General features: G+C 33.1%; 1 protein-coding gene across 1 annotated transcript; it reads right to left on the reverse strand.

Annotated features, from left to right (window-relative positions):
- Positions 1-344: 344 nt before the first annotated feature.
- On the reverse strand, positions 345-5,459 carry LOC18604689 (uncharacterized). The gene is made up of 8 exons (XM_007037290.3): positions 5,300-5,459; positions 4,368-4,659; positions 3,986-4,057; positions 2,311-2,378; positions 1,887-2,043; positions 1,367-1,447; positions 1,194-1,283; positions 345-792 (listed from the first exon to the last, which is right to left on the reverse strand). Exons 2-8 carry the CDS (start codon positions 4,635-4,637, stop codon positions 670-672), a joined length of 861 nt encoding a protein of 286 aa, XP_007037352.3. The 5' UTR covers positions 4,638-4,659; positions 5,300-5,459; the 3' UTR covers positions 345-669.
- Between the last annotated feature and the right edge of the window lie 19,655 nt (positions 5,460-25,114).

The following is a 25,114-nucleotide window of genomic DNA, read 5'->3' on the forward strand; positions in this document are numbered from 1 at the left end:
AACAACTACGGTTTAAACCAGGCTATTCATCACATGTCAGTAACAGATAGAAAGACTATGACAACAAAGACAACAAAGATGTTGATTACAATAATCACCCTCACAGGATACCAGCACATGATGTAACAAGAGCAATCAACTGGTGCATTCACCTCCATAAACAAGATAAATTGAGGAAAACCTTTTGCATTATGACATGATTGGATAAGTTAAACATGTAAAGATAAAGCAGAGTATATATTAAAAAGGAAAACCTTTCACAGTAACAATAAAAAATGGCTATGAGTTATCGAAGTTGTCTCAAATGTGAAAACTCCGCTTCAACTCCACCTGAAACTTAGGAGTATCCAAGAAAGTTTGGAATTATATTTCTGCGCCAACAACTCCAGGAATACAAGTTCCTCATGCAGTGAAAATGAGGCAATGAGATTCAAGATTTATGTACAAACATAAACAGTGACATTGATGCCCTCAAATAAGTACGGAACAAAAACATCTTCAGGGTTTTCTGAAAAACAATTAGAAGTACAACATAACAAATGCGAAGAACACAATCTCCCCATTTTCTTTCACTGCTAGTAGAATGAGTAAGACAATTTACCCATAGTTTCATTACTAACCTACACTCTTCACCACCATAGCCTCTTACCAAAGAAAAGGACTGTCACATTATTGAAGTGGCTCCTGATGAGGAGTGGCTGCAGGACCTGGTGCAATAGTGAACTGTACACCCCGACGTTGCCCTGCCTGTATCATAAATGCAACTTCAGTTGCTGCAAGGGCTGCTGCTTCCTGTTTCGATAGGGGAAAAATAAATGAATTAATTACCAAAAGAAACCAAGTAATAGACAGTTTAAAATAGCCATGCAGCAGCTAAAACAGCATGAGTCCATTTAGCTTTTGTTTGTGGAAACTGGACTACTAGGAGTGACAAAGAGGATATCATACATAGAAACCTTTGAAGTTCTTAATTGAATTTTGGCTTCTAATGAATAAAACTACCTACAAACAAACAGTTTTGCTGCACTATTTTTTACATAAATCTCATCCTTATCAAGCATGTGGAGTACAAATCTGAAAAGGCAGACATAAATCTACATTTTCAGTATTCTTCTTCTGTGGTTTAGATCAATAATCTCAACATGCTTAAGTAAGATAGTGCTCTCATTTTTCAAGAAAGCACAAACCATTACCTGTCTCTGCCTTCGGCGCTGCAGTATGCTGATGGCCCAGGCCATAATGTAACATGGGAGAAGAAAGCCAGCAGCACGGAGGAGGAAAAGCTGTGTAGCATAAAAGGTTTTAAATTATACAACGAAACAATATAAATTACTAAAAGATTAATGCAAATTCACGCCATTCTTACAGAGAAAAATGTAGATGCATCATTTTCTGCATCTCCATTGGTTAGGTACAGAGCATGCCTCAAGAGTAGAAGAGCCATTAGCTGCCAATAAGCAGAGAAAATAAGATCTAAACAGAACTAGAAAAAGAAAATTGACAGCAATTCCCATTAATTATTGATTAAGTAGGTAAGGACAGGTAAAATGTATTATCCAACTGCGAACTAAAATTGTGATTATTTTTCCTCCAAAAGCAAAAACAAGGAATTCAGGATTTAGGACCCAACCCAACAATCTAAAGTAAAACTACAGATGAGGCTGATGACTAGGACACTGCGAGTTCAACAAGACATGGCCAGATGAAAGAATACTGCATTGCATAACGTACAAGATGCCTTGAACATTGATATTCAATCTATTGTGAGCAAAAAACTTATAAAAGGAAATGAAAGGAAGAAGCCACCAAGATCTTTTATTAAGACATGCCATTAAGTAAGAACAGCCAATAAAAATTGTTTTATTTTTAGAGGAATAAAACCTTACAATTAGGGCAGCAGAGCGGCAAAATGCAGCTCCACTAGCATTGTTATCAGCATATTCATCATAATCTGCCTCCAAAAGATGGCGTTCTGCAGCTGCCATTGCTAAAATTCGAGGATCCCGCAAATCCAAAGGAGCCCCAGGGATAGTCCAACCCTCACTATATCAACATATCAAATAAGATAATAAACGGTCAAAAGTGATGAGCATAAGATATCAACCTGTCCCACAGATTACCAAACAGCTTCTGACATAGATAGATCCTCACAAACAGAAAAGGCTCTTAGAAATATCAAAGTTTCAATTATGGTTACAGGACCAACATCAATTAGAAAAAACCAAAAAAGAAAAAGAGAGCAAAGTTAGAGCAAAACTGATCTTTATGAAGCCTATCTTTTGGGTAAGTAATCGCACACTTGAGACTTGCCTGATATCAATTGTAGCATCCTCTGACTGAGGGGGAGGTGGCGGTGCAGTATATCCCGGTTGGTAAGGCTGCAAATCAAAGATTTTTTGCAGGAAAAAGTCAGTAAATTTGGTCTGTCCGATAATTCAACTCAAAACTAAACATATTTTAATTAATGAAAACATAGTTGTCATATGAATCTTTCAAGAAATACACACACATATTTTATATATCACATGGACAGCAAAATCATCAAGTAGCAGCTAGTAGCAAAGTGCTATCAAATGCATCTGATTACATGCACCAGAGCATATTTGCAAATACACTCTTCTGTCATTTGAAACCATGCGACATCAAAAAAAACAATTTCATCAAAAGCTTGATGCAGAAGCCTATTTTATTAGCAGGCAAAACTGCACATTAAACCAGACACATTTTAAGTCTTCAACACACAAAGCCAAACCTATGTCATGTTGAACATAAACGACGTAGATCAGCAATATCCAACCCTCAGCACAAAGTACACACAAAGATAATGATATCTATAATAATACAGTCTTGCATACAGGTAGCTTGCAATCTGTTACTCAAGTCATTTCAGATCAAATCATGGTTTCCACAAGGGCTTGGTAATCAAAAGGTGGCTGCTGATGTACATCTCATTTTCCACTAGCAGAAAAAAACTACTTTAGACGTAAAGTTAATTTAGGATGAGCTCACCAATTGACAACAACTAGGCACATAAAGTTAGATGAGAAAGAACAATTGAACAATATACTATGGTGACTGAATTTCAGGATACACTAGCTGTCATTCATGCAATGAAGGGTCAATACTCTCTAAATGTTTTAGAATAAAGGACCAGGTATTGAAAGGAACCTTTGATTAATATTATTGTTAATTTTACTTGAAGAAAACAGCCAAAATACTGCTCCATTTTACATGAATGGTTCCATCCAAACACCTTGAAACAGAAGGATTATCCATATTTTACACATCACAGTTAATGCTTTTACACTTAAAACCCTTTATGACATAACTGATTTTACATTTGGGGTTTAAAGATGAAGCCCAGAACCACTAAAAGAAAATAAAAAATTGCGACCTGGACAAAGCATCAAACTTCTCTTATGAAAATAAAATCCACAAAAGTTATTCCCCCTAGGATTCCAAAGAGCAAAGAAAAATAACCTTGAGCATTTATGACTGTTGCTAGCATAAAGATACAATAAACAATACAAAACCATCAGATGAAATGACATCACGAGTCAACCTAAACAAACAGGCAGCAGAAAAATTAAAATTGAAAACTTCCTTCAAGATCAGGGAGCTCAAACATTACAGAAAAATAAAGCTATCATATAACTAGTGTTCATTCTTTCTGCATCAGAAATTAAAAACAGCCACAATATAAAGGTCTTTTCCCCATCTTCAATGTGTGACAGAGAACATCATACAACCAGGTGAATGTGCAACTATACATCATTGGCGTCAATCAACAACTGAATCAGTGATTCATCAACAAAAAAGAAAGGAAAGTAAAACTGTTACCCTCTAAAACCAGACACTTGTTTACTTTCATGACTATGCAAAATTGATGCGTGGGCGAAATGCAAATACAAAAAGCAGCAGATTTCTTCCTCATAGTTGAACTGATAAGAAAGTAACAATTCCAGATTCTTAAGAAGAGGTTTACCTGATGACATATCTCACATGTTATATCTCCTTTCTCATTGCACCAACGCTGAACACATTTCCTGTGGGCAAACTGGATAATGAAAAAATTTGTCAGCCAAAGCGATTATACTGCAAAACTCAAAAGATGAGCCAATAAAATCATATGATGATTAAAGAAGAACTACTTAGAAGTAATCTGACGGTAAAAACGAAGCAAAAACCATCAAGCCCTTTCTCCACATCATGATGGCACTCAAGCATAGCTCACAAATATCTTTCCGTAAAAAAAGGAACTTTATAGTACTACAGCTAATGGCAATTGCAAAATTTTGGAGCTAATAGCATGCTATAAATGGAGCAGAAAAGAGTCAAGTCTCAAAATGCTCCAAAAAAGTGAATACCTTCAAACTGCCACTGCATGCACAAGGTGTCTCCAAATTCTTAATGCAGTCCTCCTCCTGGCAGATTCGGCATTCAACTGTCTGGATAAGTGGTTCTTCTTCTGAGGAACCATGTTCATGCACTTCCTCAACATCGACAGCGCAAGCATGTGGCTGAGCAACTTGAGAAGAACTCTCACCAGAAGAGCCCGCAGCCTTGGCTTCTTGCATTGATTGCAAACTTTCAGGTGTTATGAGACAGTCAACGCATAGAACCAGATGATCACCCATTTTTTATCCAAAAGGAAAGGTCCTGACAAAACACAACAATGTAGCAAAAATTCCAGTTAAAGTCAGATCAATATGTATCGCAAAAGCTGCAAAATGCACTTCCAAAACTAACATACAAAGTCTTTGACTCTAAAACTTAACATTAGATATCATAAAGTTCAGCAACATATAAGAAATCAAAATCTTAATTTTCATTTAAGTGTCATTACTGAAACCCCTTGCATATGAACATCAGATGCTATAACATACCCTTTCTCCCTACCTCTCTCTCTTACAATTTATTTACATATATAATTCAAAATCTTCTCTTTTTATATATTTATTTTTAAATTTTCTTCCTATAGGCTATACCCAAAAAAAAAAAATATATATATATATATATGCAAGCAAATAACCATTAATAAATAAACCAATTACCACAAAACTTTCAGCTTTCACTCAAAATCTTCATTTTTTTTTTATTTTTCAATTTTCCACCGAAAAAGAAAAAAGAAAAAAAAACGAAACAATTTCCTTCATTTTCTCAGCAACCAAACAACTCAACCAAAATTCCCAAAATCGAAAAAGAATCAATTCAAAGCCCAAAAAAACCCCCACAATCCTGATCAGAATTGAACAAATTCACTAATTAAAAAACCAACATATAATATAAAAAAAATTACCTGAAAATGGCGCCTTTTTTGGAGTCTGAAATGTTTTCCTTTCTTCTCTTTATAAAGCTTTAATGAAAAGTCTAAGGTCTTTCTTTTCCTTTGCTTGGAAATGAAACTAATTGACAAGAGCAAGAGTTTTTCTATTTTTCCGTTTTTATATATAAAAAATAAATTAAAAAAAAAGTAAGACTTCTAGTAATTTGGATAGAGACATTGAGGTTCGGTTTCAACGAAGCTTTGGAGTTTAGGCTCGGTAACGTCCGTCCAAAGATAAGGATTATTACGTAATTTCCGACAGTTGGTCGCTGTTTGGTTTTCTAGCCCTTTTTCTGGTAATGGACGTCAAAGGTTGTGGTCGGCATTTCCCTTTTGGACCCTTCACTTGTAACTTGCCCAAAGGATGACAGTTTTTTTTTTTTTTTTAAATAAGACATAAATTTTTATATCTCAGTTGAGATATTAGACTCCTTAGGAATTTAAATTCTTTTTTGGATTGTTTAACATTTTTTCAATTTGAAATATAAAATTTATATTTGAAAATTTAAATTTAAACCCTTTTTTCTTAAAAATAATCCACACATGTTTTTAGTAAATTTTGATTGAATATTAAATTTTGGATCATAAAACCCATTTAATATCACTATATAACATTTATTTACTTTTCTTTCTTTTTTTTTGCAATTTGTTTTTTAAAATGCTATAAATTAAGAAAATTATGTTATACATTAACGTGGTTTCTTTAAATTCTATAAAATAGCAGTAAAAAGTTAACACGCGTCTCATTAAAGTATATTTATGAATTAATTAATTATTAAATATACAAAAGATAATCATTTAATTCTATTTGTAAATTTTAAAAATTCCATTGTTGATGTGCATAGAACAATAATTCATAAATTAATTAATATTATTAATTTATTGCAAGAGACGAAAAAATGTAATATACCAATATGTCTGCAGGGAGAGTTCTGTAATTTAATCTAATTATTATATGGTCGTTAATAAAAGAAAAATTGAATCCAAACAACTAAAAAGAAATGTTTGAAAAACCCAAAGCATGGACAGTTGTATATTATAAAATGCAAATTGTGTTTTACATCGTATTGTAGATATCGACAATGTATTGTTATAATCTTATTTTTTAATGATTGAATTAATCTAATGTTTATATTGTTATTATATATATATATATAATAAATATAAGAATTGAAGACCCGCTCAAGGTTTTGTTGGATTGAAAAATACGTGGCCGCGAACATTGACTCCTTCTCACACCCATCTTTGCAGGCGAGGCGACCAGCCCTTGTCGAATTTATAATACCAAGTAGTTTCTTTTGGAATTGTAAGACACTTTCCACTTTCTTGACTTTGACCATGCTTTTTTCTATTTTCTTGTTTTGAAACTAAGCAACGTTTACTAAATACAACAATCCAGGGGGAAAATAGATATAGAACAAAAGGAATTAAAAATAAATAAAATGTTACATTTATTTTTGTTTAATAAAAATAGGTGATTGAAGTAGGTTTTGCAGTTAATGATGGTGAAGTGGGTGGCTTGGTAAATGGGAGGCTAAATTTTGTCATAAGATCATTGGGATAAGATAATGAGGCTAATGTTAGATATTTTCTTGTGGTGGGTAGTTAAGATCATGCACTTGATATTAATTGGCCTAAGGCCCTAAGCAATAATTTAGAGAGACATATATGTATGAACTTTATTGATGGTTCTTTCGAACAAACAATATTATTACAAACATGATATTTATAAGAGGCCCCTTATGATGGGATTTTTGGACTTTGTTATAAGATATATAATAATAATGTTCTTCAACTTAAACAATATATCAAAGTTTTTATTTTATTTAGAAATAGTTGAGCATAATGTTAAAAATTAGTTTTTGTAAATGTTAGATAATAGTACTACTTGTAATATTAATTATCACATTTTTTTACTTTTTACTTTTTAGCTCTCAATGTTTTCTATCAATTCGTCTTGAATTTTGCTAGCTCTTGTATTAGTTTTTTAAATTCTTTGATGCTGATAATTGAGAGCATTCCACCTCCAAACCCGTCGACAAAGATGTTTCGTGGTTATGGTCTCCATATGAAGGAAAAAAAAAAAGAAATCCGTCACAATAGCTTTAATAGAATTTTTAAAAAATTTAAATTTATTTTTTTGAAATGCGTATTGTAGATTCACATTTTATCTAGGTGAATTTATTACTATTTTTATAATAATCAGTGGATTCAAATTTTCTCAATTAGATTTTCAATTTTTTTGGGCCTTGTTAACTTTCACATTACCGAAAAGAAGTTTCACATCTTTGGAATTTTTTGGGCCTAGTTAGATTTTCATTTTATTACTTAGTCGAATTTTTTTTTATGGATATTTTAGCAAAGTTGTTGGTCAATCGTCTTAAAAAGGCCATTAATATGATAATTAGCAACACCTAAAGCACATTTGTTAGTGGGTGTCAAATTGTGGATGAGATTATACTTGTTAATGAAGTTATTCACAGTACGAAGAAATAGCTTCGAAACAATAGTGGCATTATGCCAAGCTTGTTGAGAGTTGAGTAATTCCATCTAGTAAAAGAGAAGAAGATGAGTTTGGGCGCCAATTCAACAATCAGTTGAAGAAAAGAAGAAGAGAGTTACGGTGTCATTTTCAACCATTTGTTAAAGAGTTAATGAAACGGAAGTTAGCTTGTCGTTTTATTTCTTATTACTGTTTCTTTTATTTTGGGTAAACGATGTGTTACTAAGTCGTTTTATTTGGTCTGTAAGGCTAAGAAAGCCACGTATTTTATTTGCATGGTATTCTTGTTTACCGTTGCTGTGTCCGTTGTGAAGCACAGAATTCCAAGTCTAGAATTCTGTGCTTAGCTATTATTCCTCAACACTTCACTCTCATATACTGAGGTGCAAGGCTGGTTTTGGTAGAGTGACGATCAATATATATGTAATACAAAAAGGGATAGTTGAGTGATTCTCTCTTATTTTCTATCTTTCCTTATTCTCTAAGCTCCCCTGTTTTTTTCCTTCATAAAAACCTTCACTATAGTTCATGCTTCTTCTTTAATAGAGAAATTTCTACATGGCATCAGAGCAATAATGTGATCTTAAGGGACCATTTTCCTTAGTTGACATTCACCTTGCTTGCGGCTTCCTGGTTATTGATCTATCTTTTGGTCATGGCTACTACTGAATTTAGCACCTCTGCTCCTCCAATTTTCACTAGAGAAAATTATGTTTTCTGGTCGGTAAAGATGTAATCCTATCTTAAAGCCTTCAGTCTTTGGGAGGTGGTGGAGACTGGGACTGAACTAGAGCAACGTTATGCTAATCCAACCTTAGCTCAGATAAGGTAGTTTGAAAAAGACAAAGCAAAAAGGTATAAGACCCTCTCTTGCTTATAATTTACAGTGTCTGATGAAATCTTTACTAGGATAATGCATCTAGATAATCCTAAGGAAGTTTGGGATCATTTAAAGGATAAGTTTCAAGGTAGTGATAGAACCAGGAAGATTCAGGTCCTTAATCTAATCAGACAATTCGAAATGTTAACAATGGATGAGAGTGAGACAATTAGGGAATTCTCTGGTAAAATGATGGAGATAGTTAACCAACTTAGGTTGCTGGATAAGGAGATGATAGAGGAGAGATTAGTCAGTAAGATGTTGTGGGGTTACTTGAGAAATATGAATAAAAAATCTCCTCCTTATAGGATTCAAGGGATATTGTTCAGATGACATTGAAAGAACTAGTCAATGCATTAGAAAGACTTGAGCAGAGAAGAGCCTTTAGGCAAAATAGATTCACAGAGAGTGCTTTAGTTGCCAAGGCTAAAAATCAGAGGGTAGGAAGCAACAACACTAGGAGGAATGATGTTGACAAAAAGGATAAGGGAAAGAAAGTTGAGGAGAAGAAAAATGGGGATAAGAAAAAAGTTTATCCACCCTGCTCACATTGCAAAAAGACAAATCACACAAAAACTATTGCTAGTTTAGACCTCATGTGAAGTGCAGAAAGTGTCACCAACAAAGACATGTGGAGAAAGTGTGTAAGAACAAAGGCAAGAGTGCTGATGAGAAAGTAGTTGTGGTTAAGGAGCATCAAGTAGATAATGAAGTACTTTTCATGGTCAAAAAGGTGGACAATGAAGAGAAAAACAATGTTTGGCTACTAGATAATGGATGCTCAAACCACTTGACAGGTTACAAAAAGAATTTTATCAATTTGAAAGAGAATTTTAGAACTCAAATGGAAGTTGGAAATAGTGATATGCTACTGATCCTTGGAACTAGTATAGTGGGAGAGTAGACACCTGGTGGCATCAAGTCAATTGCAAATGTTTATTTTGCTCTTGATGTGAGTCAGAATTTACTAAGTGTAGGTCAGTTGGTGGATGAAGGCTTTGAATTAAAGTTCAAAGACAAAGCTTGCACAGTGAAGGATCCAACTGGAATTGAATTATTCACAGTGGAAATGAGAAACAAATGTTTCCCATTAAATTGGATGACTCTAAAACATATTGCTTTCAAATGCACTTTGTTTGATACTGAATTATAGCACAGGAGGTTTGGACATGTGAACAATGGTTCACTGAGTTTAATGGCTTCAAATAGCTTGGTTAATAGGTTGCCTCACATGGCAAACTTGAACAAGATATGTGAAGTGTGTCAGTATGATAAGTAAAGGAGAGCATCATTTCCACAAAGCAGAACCTGGAAAGTAACTTATAAGCTACAATTGCTGCATATTGATATTAGAGGGCCAATGCAAACACCATCTTTGAATGGAAGCAGGTATTATATGCTCTTTATTGATGATTACACTAGGTTCTGTTGGATTTCTTTTTTAAAGTTGAAATCTAATGCCTTAAGGGTATTTACTAAGTTCAAAGCCTTGGTTGAAAATCAAATGAGCTTAACTATTAAGAAGCTCAGGAGTGATAATAGGGCTGAGTATACTACTAATGAGTTTGAAGAATATATAAGCAAATTAGGCATAGTGCATCAACTGATTGTGCCTTATAACCCTCAACAGAATGGTGTCTCAAAAAGAAAGAATAGGACTTTAATTGAAATGGCTAGGTGCTTGCTATTTGAGAAGAAGTTACCTAAGTTCTCGTGGGTAGAAGCAGTTAATACTACTAACTATCTACTAAATTTGTCTCCTACTAGAGCCCTAGTAGGCAAAACTCCATATAAAGCCTGGTATGACATGAAACCCTCAGTTAAACATTTAAAAGTCTTTGGATGTATATGCTTTGCTAAGGTTCCAAATGCAAGAATAACCAAGCTGGACAATAAGTCTATGTGAGCCATCCATCTTGGGTACAGTGAAGGTTCAAAAGGATACAGACTGCTAGATGTCAAAAGCATGAAGTTATTCATCAGCAGAAATGTAGTGTTTGATGAAGGTAAGTTGTGGAATTGGGAAACCAAGCTAGTTGCAAGGTCAAATAACTATGTTTCAATAAAAAATCAGTTGGCAGAAGAGGATTTTGAGTTGAACTTAGATGATGTGGATGAGATGCCAGTGAGAGGAACAAGAAGTCTGTCAGATGTTTATGCTAGATGTAATGTAGCAATCTCAAAACCTAGTTCATATGCTAAAGTTGTTTCTGATGAACATTGAAAATAGGCCATGGAAGCTGAAATGAACATGATATGGAAAAACAAATCTTGGGTGCTGATGGACAGGCCTGCAGATCATAATGTTATAGGTGTCAAAGGGATTTTCAGAACTAAAGTGAATTCGGATGGTTCTATAAACAAGTACAAGGCAAAACTAGTAGCTAAGGGATTTGCTCAGAAATATGGTGTGGACTACATGGAGACATATGCACCTGTGGCCAGGCATGATACAATTAGGCTATTGATAGCTCTGTCTGCAAAAGAAGGTTGGCTAATCTATCAATTTGATATAAAATTAGCTTTCCTGAATAGTTATTTAACAGAAGATATATATGTAGAACAATCTAATGGCTTTGTTGTGAAGGGTTCTGAAGCCAAGGTCTGTAAATTAGTTAAAGCTCTTTATGGTCTCAAACAAGCACCAAGGGCTTGGTATGAGAGAATGGATGCTCACTTGTTGAATCAAGGTTTTATCAAAAGTTCTACTGAAGCAGCACTTTATATAAAGAAGGGTAGTGATACTGTTAATCTAATAGTGGCATTGTATGTTGATGATCTACTTGTCACTGGTCCTAAGACAAATTATCTAGCTGAGTTCAAGTCACAGATGCTGAAGGACTTTGAAATGACTAATTTAGGTCTGATGACCTATTTTTTAGGAATGGAATTCATTCAATCTTCAGAATCAATAATCATTCATCAAACAACGTATGCATAGGACTTGTTAAGAAAATTTCAAATGAATCACTGTAAAGCTATTAGAACTCGTCTAACTGCAAGTAGTAAATTTTGTAAAGATGATGCTCAACTGGTGCTGATGTAAAACTATACAAGAGTATTATTAGTTCTTTATTGTATATAGCTGCAACCAGGCTTAATCTGATGTATGCTACCAGTCTTTTGTCCTGGTATATGTAATCTCCTACTATTTTACACTTCACTATAGCAAAAAGAATTTTGAGGTTTGTTAAAGGAACTGTTAACTATGGAATCAAGTTTATGAAAGCAGAAAGTGGGGAACTTCAAGGATTTTCTAATAGTGATTGGGCAGGCTCGTTAGATGATTCAAAAAGTATAAGTGGCTACTATTTTTCATTTGGAAGTGGAGTGTTTTCTTGGAGTTCTAAGAAATAGGAAATAGTGGCTCAATCATTTACAGAAGCAGAATATATAGCCACTGTTGCAGTTGTAAACCAGACACTCTAGGTAAGAAAGATCTTCGCTGAATTGGGGTTCTCACAAAACAAGGGAACGTTGCTACATGTAGATAATCAATCTGTTATTGCCATAGCTAAGAATCTAGTTCAACATGGGCGTACAAAGCATATCAGAGTTAAGTTCCATGCCTTAAGGGAAGCAGTAAAAGAAGGAGAAATTGAGCTAGAATACTATCCTACAAATGAACAACTACTAGACATATTTACTAAATGTTTGAACATAAAGCAGTTTGCATATTTGGGAGGTAAATTAGGAATTTACTCATCTGGAATTAAGGAGGTGTGTTGAGAGTTGAGTAATTCCATCTGGTAAAGGAAAAGAAGATGAGTTTGGGCACCAATTTAACAACCAGTTAAAGAAAGGAAGAATAGAGATACAGTGTCATTTTCAACCATTTGTTAAAGAGTTAATGAAACAAAAGTTAGCTTGTCGTTTTATTTCTTATTACAGTTTCTTTCATTGTGGCTAAACGGTGTGTTACTGAGTCGTTTTATTTGGTCTATAAGGCTGAGAAAGCCACGTTTTTTATTTGCCAGGTATTTTTGTTTACCGTTGCTATGTCCGTTGTGAAACACAAAATTCCAAGTCTAGAATTCAGTGCTTAGTTGTTATTCCTCAACACTTCACTCTCATATACCGAGGTGCAAGGCTGGTTTTGGTAGAGTGACGATCAATATATATGTAATACAAAAAGGAATAGTTGAGTGATTCTCTCCTATTTTCTATCTTTCCTTATTCTCTAAGCTCCCCTGTTGTCTTCCTCCATAAAAACCTTCCCTGCAGCTCATGCTTCTTATTTAATAAAAAAATTTCTACAAAGCTCGATTTTGAGAAAGTTTTTTATTGTGTTGAGTAGGATTTTCTCTTTACTATCATTGAAAAAATGCGTTTTCGTACAAAATGATGTAACTAGATCTATAAATATATTTATGATGGAATAGGATCTTAGTGGATTGATGTGATTATGTAAAGCATGGATTTCAAAATTTTCTTTTATAAAGAAAGTAAGCAATCCAATTTCACAAGCGAAAACACGTATCATTCTTATTGCAAGTAACATAATCACATCTTAGGAAAAAAAATAAAGATCTATTAAGTAAAGAAAAACATACCTTTTATTTTGAGATTCTTATTTTTAGACACTACCACACCAATGAATGATTTCTTGACCAAACAAGTTTACTACTTATTCTTCAAGAATACTTTCAACTTGAACCTTGAATGGATAAGGTGTGGAATGCTAGACTACAAGATGATAACCGATTTTGTCTCTTTTTTTTTTCTAAAAATTAATGGTTATTTTCTTTAAAAAAAAAACAACCAAGAATGGGAAAGTGGAAGAAAGATACAACAAAGTTTAAAGGAGGAGAAGAGAAGTGACAATTAAATTTTTTCAAGAAAAAGTATGTACTTTTCTTTTCTTCCAATCTCTTCTCTTTTTATTAAAACTCTTACCTCAAAAGTTTAATCAAAATCAAACACATTTGAATCGATCTTGACCATCTATTTAGAGTTATGGAAGCATCAAACATGCTCCATAATTATCAAAATTAAAATTAAAGAATAAATAATTTAATTCTTTAATTATCATTTAGAGTTCTTGATAAAATAAAACTCTTTATTGAATAATGACTCTTATTTTATTATTATCCATCTTTATTTAAAAAGAATTAATACTAAATAAAAGAGTGATAGTCAAACATGAAGTCTCATTTTATCAACATGGATGTTTAGATTCATTTTGCAAGAATCCTTATATCATTATCTTAATTTAAGACAACTTTTGTCTTTAATTAAGACAAAAATATTTTATCTTGTCTAAATTGAGACAAATATGTTTTCTTATCTAGATTAAGATAAAAAATATTTTTCTCTTCTTAAATAAAGACAAACATATTTTCTTATCTAAATTAAAACCAAACATGTTTTCTTATCTAAATTATGACAAACATGTTAAAGCTGCGATTTTTGTACATAATTTAATTAATTAAATCAAAACATGTATTCCAACTTAAACAAGTTTAATTCTATGAAGCTAAGTGGGGAATCTATTTGGACATAGATATTCTAAGCTCTAATAAACTTAGAATTATTCTTAATCTCATTAAAAATAATTCAAACTTATTAACTATGAAATCACTCCACCATAGATTCATGATTGCACTATTGGATTAAGTATAATTATAAGAAACAATTTAATACTTGACATTAATTATTAGTTGTCCAATTGCAAACCTTATATTGTGAACCCTCATAACCATACAATGACAAAATGTGAAATTACCATTTTTCCCTTTATGTCAATTTTGTCCCCTAGTCTCAAATTTCATCCAATTAGTGATTCAATACTCTAGATCTAATCTTTTGAGTATCTAGATGTGATGAGTAGCTAATTCATCAATCTACTTGGTTCAGATTAATCACCAATCTTCCTGAAATCACTAGAAGTGATGTTAATGCTATGAACTCTATTATTAGGATATTCCTAAATGTTCATCTCAATTATAATCCCAAAATACGGAGTCTAAATCAACGTTTTATGATGATCATGCTCATGGTAAATCAAAGATTATAAGGAAATTAAACAGAAGTCCACTGTCCATCAAGATTTTGGTTCTACTATAAGCAAATGCATAAGTGTGAGATCAAGATTTAAGCAACGATTAAACATAACTTTGATTCTTACAAGATTCCAATTCATGTTATAGTATCATTACTCAAAGTCAACCATTTTGATGATTTGAGACTCATCATTCCCTTGAAATGAATCACATTCATTTCGTTAGAAGTGATCTGGACACTACAGTCTTAACACAATAAAGTGATCAGCTTTATTAGATGACTGTGAATAATTTTTAGATTCAATTAAAATACATGTCTTCTATATATGACTCTTTATACAAATGTATTTTAATATCTCAATAGAATCATGGTACCTTAATAACTAGATAATGAATGCTTACTTAAAACAAACTCTTCGTCTTATTATCAAAATGTACTTCATTACAAATTTAATGAAATTAAGCATGAGAATATACTTACTTTCCAGGGCATTATATTCTCAAAATTCATAACAATCTCCCATTTGCCTTAAAGCAAGTATGACATATCCCTTATTCCAAGACTTTCTAAATGATCATCAAAACTCTTTTATGTTGGAGTCTTTGTGAATGGATCGACGAGGTTCTACTCTATTGAAATTTTCTTCACAAGTACTTCTCCATGTTATATGATCTTTAGCGCAAGATGATAGTTCCTTTCAATATGTTTTGCTACTTTCTGATTCCATGATTCTTTTAAGTTAACCACTACTCCACTATTATCACCATAGAGTGTAATAAGCTTGTCTGCATCAGGAATTACTTTAAAGTATATAAGGAACTTACGGAGCCATATAGCTTCTTTTGCTACTTCACAAGCCGCAACATACTTTGCCTCCATAGTAGAGTCTGTGATACAATATTGCTTTAAACTCCTCCAAATTATGGCTCCTCCTCCAATGGTGAAAACAAATCTTGATGTCAATTTCCTAGAATCAACATTAGACTAAAAATATAAATTAGTGTACCTTATTGCTACAAGGTCACTTCTAGAATATACAAACATGTAATTCTTCATTCTACGAAGATATTTAAAAATGCACTAGATTGTAGTCTAGTGCTCTATACCTGGGTTTGACTGAAATTTGCTAACTAATCCAACTACATAGCAAATATCTGGCCTAGTGCACAACATAGCATACATGAGACTTCCAACGGTAGATGTATATGGAATCCATCTTATGTTTTCAACTTTTTCTGGAGTTTTAGAAGTCATCTCCTTATAAAGTTTGATTCATATCTAGAGGGCATAAAACCCTTCTTAGAATCTTGCATAGTAAACTTGGCCAAAATCTTGTCTATGTAGGATGCTTAAGATAATGCTATCTGCTTGTTTTTACAATCCCTTATAAGTTTGATCCCCAGAACATAGCCAACTTCTCCCAAATCTTTTATATTGAATTGTTGGTTCAGCCAACCTTTAACTATTGATAACATTCCTACGTCATTCATAAAGAGTAGAATGTCATCAACATAAAAGACTAGAAAAATAACCTTTTATCATGTATCTTGTTCTAGACACAGGGTTCACCAACATTTTGTTGAAAATCGTATGATTTGATAGTAGTATTAAATCTTATGTTCCCAAACCTAGATGCTTGCTTAAGTCCATAAATGGACCTATGCAATTCACAAACTTTATGCTCGTGGACCTTTTTAATGAAACCTTCTAGTTGAGCCATATAAATGCACTCTTTAAGATCTCCATTTAAAAATGTGGTCTTGACATCCATTTTTCATATCTCATAATCAAAATGTTCAGCTATGGATAGGAGGATCTTGATGGATTTAAGCATAGCAACCAGCGAGAAGGTTTTCTCATAGTCAATCCTTTCTCTTTGGGTAAAATCTTTGGCCACTAGTCTATCCTTGAAGGTCTCTACCTTCCCATCACTTCCTATTTTTCTCTTGTAAATCCATTTTCACCTTATAGGGTTTATCCCTTTAGGTGGATTTACTAGAGTCCAAGCTTTATTGGAATCAATGGAGTCCAACTCAGATTTCATTGCCTTATGTCATTCTTTAGCATCTACATCATTAATAGCTTCCTTTTATCTAATAGGATCAGAATTGTCAAGCTCAGCTCAACAATATGTTTATTATATCATTCCTACATAAGAATGCATGTTTGCTTACTTGGGTACCTCGAAAATCGTTAAAGAACGACAATGTAGCAAATAGTACAATTAAGTTGAATTAAGCCTCGAACTAGTCCAAATAGAGATTTTAAGATGAAATTGAGAATTTTAAAACTCCAAAATAACTTAAAATGGTGATTCAGAGTTTGAGGACCAATTTGGAGTCAAATTAGAATTTTTATGACCTAGGGGCAAAATGGTCATTTTGCTACCTGAGGTTAAGATGTGACTGTTGGATGAAATTTTTGACTAAGATTGATCATTTGGAGTATAATTTGAGTTTGAGAAGTGAAAAATTTTAATTTTGACATTTTTTCGAGCATAGGGGTAAAATAGTCATTTTGCCACCCTAGGGGCAACCTTGTAATTTTACACCACCCAACACTTGTCCAGTACATGGATTTTACCCAATATTATCATGGATAATAGAGGAAATTTAAGTGGTGGAGAGAGATTGCTTAATGGGTAAGTATGACACATGGACCAATGGAATGGTGACGTGTCAAATTTTCATCCATTTATTATTTGGCTTAAAAATCAGCACAAAATCAGCCCATTTCTCTTCATATGGCTGGCCAAAGCAAGAACAAAGGAAGAAAAGAAAGAACAAGAACCCTAGGGTGAAAATTCAAGAGAAAATTGGTGGATTTCAAGTAATCAAGTAATCAAAGGTAAAATTTCTTGATTTTGACTTGTGATATACCTTTCCCATACATTTTTTTGCATTTTCCATGGTTGAATCACATGATTTCATGATGGGTATCTTCCTGGCTAAACACTTAGAGAGAGGTTTTGATACTTGATTTGGTTAGATTTCAATGTATTTTAGTGTTTTTAGTTGATTGGTGATGTGTAGCATGAAAATCAAGCAAGAAAAATTCATGTTCTTCCATCACCCATCATTGGCCGAATTCTCCATGTAGAATATTGATGATGATTTTGATTTTATTTCAAGTGATTTGGTTAGGAATTAGTGATTTATGGTGTGAGAATCAAGCTTGAAAAATTATAGTGTTGATGCACCCACCATGGCCGAATTTTCCAAGAGAAAATGTGAGGATGATTTTGCCATATTTCAAGTTATTTAATTTGTGTTTGATGATTTGGAGTATTGGGAGAAAAATGAAATTATTTGGAGTTGAATTGGACGTATTGGCCAATTAATTGGGTGATAGATCGAATTAAGCCAATGCCGTTTTATTTAGGTACATAATTGAATTTATATTGAACACCGTATTTAGATAGTTACCCGAGCATTTCACATCCCATTTCATGCATTAGTATAGAGCCTGGATTGGTTTTATAACAATTTAGCACAAATGTAGTAAATGACTTATTGTGCATTATGTCTAGGTGGTGAGCATTTTGGCAAAAGTAAAGAGATAGTACCCGAGGATCAAGAATCAAAGTGCTCAAAATTCGACTCCCGAAATAGTGAGTAACCTTACTATCATCTTAATTATCTAAAGTGGTTTTTATCCGATTTTGTGACTTTATGGAAAATGAGTTAAATGGTAAATCTTTGTGTTTTGTAATTAAAATGTGATTTAATGAAATGATTTTATAACATTGTCTTGAAATGAAATGATAGTTTGAAAATAGAGTAATTGGAGATTGTTTTCATGTGTTGTAAATTCATGGTTTGAATCGAATGGCTTATGACAATATTTGCATGAATGGCTGAATTGGTATTTGTGTTGAAATATATGAACTGTGTATTTAGCCTTGAGAGACTGGATTGTGATATAATTGTCATGTCATGCGGTTGAGATTTTATTGAATTGGTGGGTTTAGCTTGCTGCAGTGGGCGGGTTCCGTGGACCAACCTATTAGAGGGGTACGGTAACCCCGTTATATTCTTACCTCGGTCGAAGAGGCATGTAGGGTAACTTCCAAGGTACAACTTTAGAGTTCACTTCATGCCAAACCACCACGTGAGGGTGGACTCAGCCAACGCCAAGGAACGGCTTGTTTTCAAAATAAAAACATGATTTATGCGTACATAACTTTTTAACAGCCTTGGCGGACTCGGTTTGGATAGCCCCAGACCAAGGTATCCCTGATAACTGAGTATGAGAATGATTTTGGCACGAGCTAGAGTTTTAAGAAATTCATAAGCCATATTGATTACTCGATTTATATGAATTGATTTTATTTGGTTGAAATGAGTTGAAAGGTGATAAATTACAGTATGATGATTTATTTTAATCTGTCTCCATTTACTCAGCTTTAGATATTTTAGATGGTATTTGTTTACTCACTGGGATTATATAATCTCACCACCCTCCTTTCCACCCATTTCAGGCTCAGGATAGTCGGTAGATAGCTCACTTGTTGAGGGCTACAGTTGGACTTGCATCCTCAAAAAACTGTAAGTTTACCCCTATTGATACTTTTGGTCGTTCGTGGGCCCACATGTCACTATAAATTAAATTTTATACTTTGATTATCTGTATTACAGTTTGTATGAATTTATTTAGCTTTTATGCTACAAAAATTATTTACTAGGAACTCTATAAATATTGTTTTATAAGAAAATAGAATATTTTATTGAATATTTTTATTATATTCAAATAGTTATAGTTTCACTTTAAATGAATGTTTTAGACATCTAAACTTATTTTGATTATGAAATATGTGTTTTCCACTCACATACTACATTTTTGGCTAGTTTCAAGATTTTTGAGGAAAAATGACCAAAATGCCCCTGTGAGAAAAAATTTATTTATCTATTATTTTGATTTGAAAATAGTTTATAGTCTCTCAAAACATGATACTTAACAACTGTTGCTCACAAGGGAGGTGCAAAAATTGATATTAAAGCCTTGCGAGGTTCCGATTGGCATTCCGGACAATGAATATCTATTGGAACGTCGCAGCGGTTGTCACAAGCTCGAGGGGAGCACCGGGTTGTGACAATTAGAGTGGTATCAGAGCTTTTGGGTTTAAAGTTGTTTTAAAGTTATTTTAAAAACTACAGTGTCAGTGTGGCCTAAGTTAAGTTAAGTTAAATTATGTTTGATAGAATAGAATACGTGGATCTGCATATAAAATTTGAAATTGTTTAGACTCGTTATGTTTCTTCTTATAGATCTTATGGGAGCATAAGTCATAGATAGGGAGCTATATGAACTCTTGTTCCTAGTAATCCACTTCCTTGTTAATGTCATGCAAAGGTCATAAGTAGGGTCGTTGTCCGGGTTTAAGATGCCACCAGTGACACGAGCCAGTGTAAGAGAGATCTTAAAACGAATGCTCATAATGAAAGATTAATGAAATGATATATCCCTCTAATTAAGGACAAAAAAATTTGGAGTTAGACTAATAGGCCGTGATAATTTATTCATTTGGTGGAGTTATAATTGAACTCATGGTTGTCAATTGAAAAAAGATTTGGGGACTATGGATTGTATTGGGGTTAATATAAAGGAGCATGTGTGATAATGGTAATAAGGGGCGCACTTTGATTAGAATGAACAGTGATGATTGTAATTCACTTGAAGTGTATAAATTAAGCATTGAGGTAAGAGTAAACCCATACTTATGTGCATAAAGATAAGAACACTATGTTAATTGAGCTTGTTATGCCCATATAAAAGTGGTGTTGGAATTTTGAAATATTTTATATGTGAATATGTGTTGCATAGGTACAGCAATTTAGAGAGAACTGGTGTTGATTTCAATTAAGCGATTGTGAGATTTCAAGAATTGATTGGACTTATTATAGTTCATGGATATAAGCACGTGAATTAACTTGAGAGTGAGTATCAATGATTACTATAATTGATGTGTGGTAATGAAGTAAGAAGTTAGTAAACAAATCTGCTCTAAGGATAAGCTTGAACTTTGCTATGCATAGCAGAGGGAGCCGAGGGATTAAAAGACTAAATGTGGAATTCGCAACTTGAGGTCAAATGACTTGGAAATATCGAATCTAGTCTAAGTGCCATATGAAGTTCTATAATTGAGACTGATATACGAATTACTTAAAAGATCAATTTAAAAGTTTATTTGGTTCAAAGTGTGGCCTATGATACGAATGATCAGTCTTGAAGGTGATCTCCTCAAAGTAAGGAATTTAGAAAATGTTGATGTTTGGATATACACTAAGAGAGAGAACTTCTGGATCCTAAGTTTAGGACAACTTTGATCTTATGATCGCAAAGGCAAGGTGTAATAACTAAGTAAATTATTCACTTAATAAATGTGATTGGTTATTGATGAATAAAGTTAAGATCTTAACATTTAGTGGTATACAATTTGATAATTATGTATTTAAGAGTTATTTGGAGACAATTCTTTCATCAAACTTGCACTAAATGCTATGGTAAAGGCATATCAATGTTAATATGGAAATGTATTCAGGAATAATCTTAACATACCACCAAAAGAGAATTAAACATGTTGAAATTAATGTTCTAATAGTGTGCATATGATTGAAAGCTAGTTTATAAGTTGTAGTTTTCATGATCATGAAATATATAAAGATTATCAATATATGGACATACACTTAGAGTTATAATTTACAAGTTTGGAGTATTTAAGATATGATTAAATGGAATTAGCATTAGTTAAGGTACGTAAATCTTTTAATTAATTTCTGTGGAGTATGCATGATAGTATAATGGAGGAACATAATGTCGTCATACTATATGGTGAAGTTACTATACAATATGGAATGAGTATTCTAAAGTGGGATTTATTGATTGTTGACAAGTGTTATAGAATGAGATGGATTTGAAAATATCGACTTTACCTATTATATGTGATAAGCACAAGAGGATATAAATGGTTATGAAAATTGTGACGTAAGCTTGGAGGGAAACCAAACGGTTGAGAATGATTAGTGTAGTAACCTTAAATATAGATGAATAACATTGATTAAGTAAACTCCAACAGTCACAGTGTCGCGGTGCTAAGAACACTTCATGTCTAGGACACATGAATAAAATGAGACAGATGTGAAGTTGAACTTACGAGTTGATCTAAAGTCATTGAACTTGATTCTAAGTTTTGTTAACTGAAGTTTTAAGGTTTTGGAAGGTATCGATATGAATAAGTTAAAGCTGAAATGGTTAAAGGCGTTCCCTTCGAGGGGGGGGAGCAAAAGGTCTGGGGTTCGAAACTTGGCGAGAAGGTCCTGCAAGGCCTGTCGTGCCACCCTTAGGAGCGGGGTTTCGAGTAAGTCAAGTAATAGGGATCCAAACATAACAATACCTTGGAGTTGGCCCCGAAGGGGATGCCACATAAATGACTAAGTTACGGGTTAAGTGATCACATGTTATGAGACATAAGTTTAAGATGGATATCCCCAAGAAAATACTCAAGAGAAGTTCTACCATGGATCTAGTGAAAGCAAGCACTAAGTTATGTGGGTATAAAAAGGAAGCCATAAGCTGAGAGTGATACTTGTATTGACAGTGAAAAGTACTTAAGGAGGACATAGTTTCAAGTTTTACAATTTCAAGTACAATCTGTAAATTGGCTAAGGGAGAATGATGTTATGTTCATATGAAAGAGTGGAACAAAGGATGATTAAAGTTAACCTTGATAATGAAGTCAGATAATAAAAACTTTTCTAATATTATGGAAAATTGAAATTCGAAAATGCTTGAGGCATATTTGATTCAAATGAGTCTAAGTCTTAAATGACAAATTAATATCGAAATGCAATAAGGATATAATATATGTAAGAGGCATGAAAGATAATCAAGGAATAAGGATGACTCTTAGGAATTATGGTATTGCATAACATGCAATGATCAAGTCAAGGAAAATTTTTGAAGTATCAATGGGATTATAAAGCATACATGCATAATAGATTATAATTCAATAGAGATGACATTGTGATGTAATGATATATAGTACAAGGAAACTTAAGCATATAATTGGAAATGATAAGAAGAGTATAAGTATGTAAATGATGTGGAACTATGCACAGGCATGATGAGAATTTGTATGAATTATGAAGATTATTCTATCGAATCATGGTTATGGATAGAAATGAACAAAGAGAAATTAGTCTGAAGTCATTTGAAAACAGAAACCAGTATACATAATGAGGAATATGGACATTTGAATGTGCGTGTATACGTATGTGTGGAGTTAGTGATGTACCCAACTAAAATGAAGAATGGTTTTAGTGGTTCGAGATTTGAACTCAATATATTTGATGAGTTGTATAGATAATTTAACGATCAAGAATATTATCAGAAGTTGATTTATGGCGACCTAAGGAATTTTGGGAAAATAGTTAATGGAATGTAATCTATAGTGTGATTAAGCCATATGAGATGGACTAATAGGATTAAGAAGATTGAAATTTCCTAAATGCAAGGTAAACATGAAGTATGAGGAAAGATTGAAGCCATTAATCTTTCCTAACGTTGAGGATATATACAGGAATGTGTATGGCATGTTAATGATACTGTAAACTACACAATATTGTATGAAGATAAGATGAATGAATGTAAGTCGAGAAATTTGATATGGAATGAAGTAATAAGATAGAGATTGATATACCTAAATAAGTATAAAATGCGATCGAAATTGGTATGATTGAGATGGAGTTATGGTTCAAGTATAATAATAGTAATAGAAGCATGTTTGGTGTCTCGATATAAGATATCATAATTATAAAGGTTACTGTTGATCTGATTTTAAAGGATAATAATTGACATAAATGAAGTATTCAAGTTGAATTGGAGGTAAATGAGGTGAACAAATCGAAATTCCCTATAAAGGGGAGGACATAAGAAGTCGAGCATTAAATAAGAAAACAGTATCCTCACCTTTTCTCTTAGTTCAGTAAATAAAATTTTGAGGTCAAAATTTTATTTTAAGGGGGCTAGTGCTGTCAGGCTCAGCTCTACAATATATTTATTATGCCATTCCTACATAAGAATGCATGTTTGCTTACTTAGGTACCTTAAAAATCGTTAAAGGACGGCAATATACCAAATGGTACAATTAAGTTGAATTAAGCCTCGAACTAGTCCAAATAGAGATTTTAAGATGAAATTGAGAATTTTAAAACCCCAGAATAACTTAAAATGGTGATTCGGAGTTCGATGGCTGATTTGGAGTCATTGAAATTTACATGACCCAAGGGTAAAATGGTCATTTTGTTACCCGAGGTTAAGATGTGAGTGTTGGATGAAATTTTTGACTAAGATTGATCATTTGGAGTATAATTTGAGTTTGAGAAGTGAAAAATTTTAATTTTGACATTTTTTCGAGCATAGGGGTAAAATAGTCATTTTGTCACCCTAGGGGCAAACTTGTAATTTTACACCACCCAACACTTGTCCAGCACATGGATTTTACTCAATATTATCATGGATAATTGAGAAAATTTAAGTGGTGGAGAGAGATTGCTTAATGGGTAAGTATGACACATGGACTAATGGAATGGTGACATGTGTCAAATTTTCATCCATTTATTATTTGGCTTAAAAATCAGCACAAAATCAGCCCATTTCTCTTCATATGGCCGGCCAAAGCAAGAACAAAGGAAGAAAAGAAAGAACAAGAATCCTAGGGTGAAAATTCAAGAGAAAATTGGTGGATTTCAAGTAATCAAGCAATCAGAGGTAAAATTTCTTGATTTTGACTTGTGATCTACCTTTCCCATGCATTCTTTTGCATTTTGCATGGTTTAATCACATGATTTTATGATGGGTATCTTGCTGGCTGAACACTTAGAGAGAGGTTTTGATGCTTGATTTGGTTAGATTTCAATGTATTTTAGTGTTTTTAGTTGATTGGTAATGTGTAGCATGAAAATCAAGCAAGAAAAATTCATGTTCTTCCATCACCCATCATTGGCCGAATTCTCCATGTAGAATATTGATGATGATTTTGATTTTATTTCAAGTGATTTGGTTAGGAATTAGTGATTTATGGTGTGAGAATCAAGCTTGAAAAATTATAGTGTTGATGCACCCACCATGGCCGAATTTTCCAAGAGAAAATGTGAGGATGATTTTGCCATATTTCAAGTTATTTAATTTGTGTTTGATGATTTGGAGTATTGGGAGAAAAATGGAATTATTTGGAGTTGAATTAGACGTATTGGCCAATTAATCGGGTGATAGATCGAATTAATAAAGTGGTTTTTATTCGATTTTGTGACTTTATGGAAAATGAGTTAAATGGTAAATCTTTGTGTTTTGTAATTAAAATGTGATTTAATGAAATGATTTTATAACATTGTCTTGAAATGAA

The sequence above is a fragment of the Theobroma cacao genome, chromosome 3, assembly GCF_053813885.1.
Source record: "Theobroma cacao isolate CCN51 chromosome 3, ASM5381388v1, whole genome shotgun sequence".
In the NCBI taxonomy this organism is placed as follows: domain Eukaryota; kingdom Viridiplantae; phylum Streptophyta; class Magnoliopsida; order Malvales; family Malvaceae; genus Theobroma; species Theobroma cacao.